This window comes from Mandrillus leucophaeus, unplaced genomic scaffold (assembly GCF_000951045.1).
Source record: "Mandrillus leucophaeus isolate KB7577 unplaced genomic scaffold, Mleu.le_1.0 Scaffold343, whole genome shotgun sequence".
Classification (NCBI taxonomy): Eukaryota; Metazoa; Chordata; class Mammalia; order Primates; family Cercopithecidae; genus Mandrillus; species Mandrillus leucophaeus.
The window spans coordinates 864,673-866,027 of NW_012103621.1; the positions used below are offsets into that span (position 1 = coordinate 864,673).

At 56.2% G+C, this 1,355-nt stretch overlaps 1 protein-coding gene across 2 annotated transcripts in view; it reads right to left on the bottom strand.

Annotated features, from left to right (window-relative positions):
• The window catches only part of OSCP1 (organic solute carrier partner 1), a 36,923-nt gene extending 36,285 nt beyond the window's left edge, over positions 1 to 638 (bottom strand). For both annotated transcript variants that reach the window (XM_011989014.1, XM_011989013.1), the window contains exon 1: positions 412 to 638. In XM_011989014.1, coding sequence (XP_011844404.1) covers positions 412 to 523 — 112 coding nt within the window. In that variant the 5' untranslated portion in view covers positions 524 to 638. The remainder of the gene's footprint in view (positions 1 to 411) is intronic.
• Positions 639 to 1,355: the final 717 nt, after the last annotated feature.

A 1,355-nucleotide genomic window follows, 5' to 3' on the forward strand; every position in this document is an offset into this window, starting at 1 on the left:
AAAAAAAAAAAAAAAAAAAAGAATCAGAACCTGTTCCTTGGGAGTAAAGAGGACGCTTGGTCTAGCAAGGGGTATGATACCAGATGGTGGGCAGCTGGGACTCCTACATTTGGAAGGGACTGATTGACAAGAGACACCGGGAAATCACCTCTCCCATTTGAAGAAATGGGGAAATTAGGTAGATCAGGTACCCTAGTGTCCATTGGGAGTATTAAGCTCTTCTGCTGTGAAAAGAGCTTTTGGGGGATTTGACTCCTGAGGGGCTCCAAATGGATGTGGCTTGTAAGAAAGGTCCCTGGTTATAAGAGTGAAGTGTGTAGGAGTGCGGGTCTGGCTGTGGGTGTTAGGGCGATGATGAGAGGGCGGGGCTGCGGGCTGCGGGTCTGGCGGAGCGGGCCGGGGGCCTCTCACCTTTGCGGGCCTTGTCTCCCGGGATGTTCTGGGCCCGCAGCCGTTGGTCCAGGATGTAAAGCATCTCCCCGCCCAAGTTCAAGAAGAGCAGCGGTAGCGTCCGCACCGACATAGTGCTGGAAACGAGCGGGGCTGGTGAAGAGCCCCGGGGTTAGGTAGCCAGTGGCCTGGAGGCCAGGCCGCAGCGTCCCAATAGTCTGGTTGCTGGGGCAACGCCGCAACGGGAAAAGCTAGCCAATCAGAAGGCGGTTTGGTGGGAGGTGCCCTGAGGTCGGGCGCTAATTGGTCTGGGTGGCGGACCCTCCCGAGGGGGCGTTGGCCGTGGCTGGAGAGCTGTGCTTCTGAGACTAGGTCTTTCCCTCGGAAGGGCGAGGGCCGGGCCGGGCCATGGTCTGGGGGTGGTGTTGACACAGCCAGCCCGGAGCTCCGGACCCCGGCCGCTGGCGCGGGGCCTCAGGTGCCTACAGGAGAGAAAAGCCCAGGCAGAAGGGCATTACAGCAGACTCGGGTCAGACGGACCTGGGTTGGAATCACGGCTCATGATGTCTTGCTGTGTGACTTCGGGCAGGGTTTGAGCCTTGGCTTCCTCTTACGTAACATGGAGCTGGCATTCACATCACAGGGCGACTGAGAGGAATCAGTGAGATCGTGGAAAGGCCCCGAAAGCACTCAGTAAAAATGGTAACTGACTTTTCTTTTAGATGGGGGAAGGATCAGAAGTCCTGAGTCGTTTGCATCGCCTCCCAAAAGTTTACTTGAAGTGAAGCCCCTCGTGGTTTCATACTCCATGAAGCAAACCGGTCCCGTCCGTCCCCGTGTGTCCGGCTCCCAGAGGATGCGCCCTGGGGGCTCTGTGAAGTTCCCTTCTCAACGCTGTTCGGAAGGCCTCCCAACCATTTCTTTTTTTCTTTTCTTTCCTTTTTTCTTTTTCTTTTCTTTTCTTT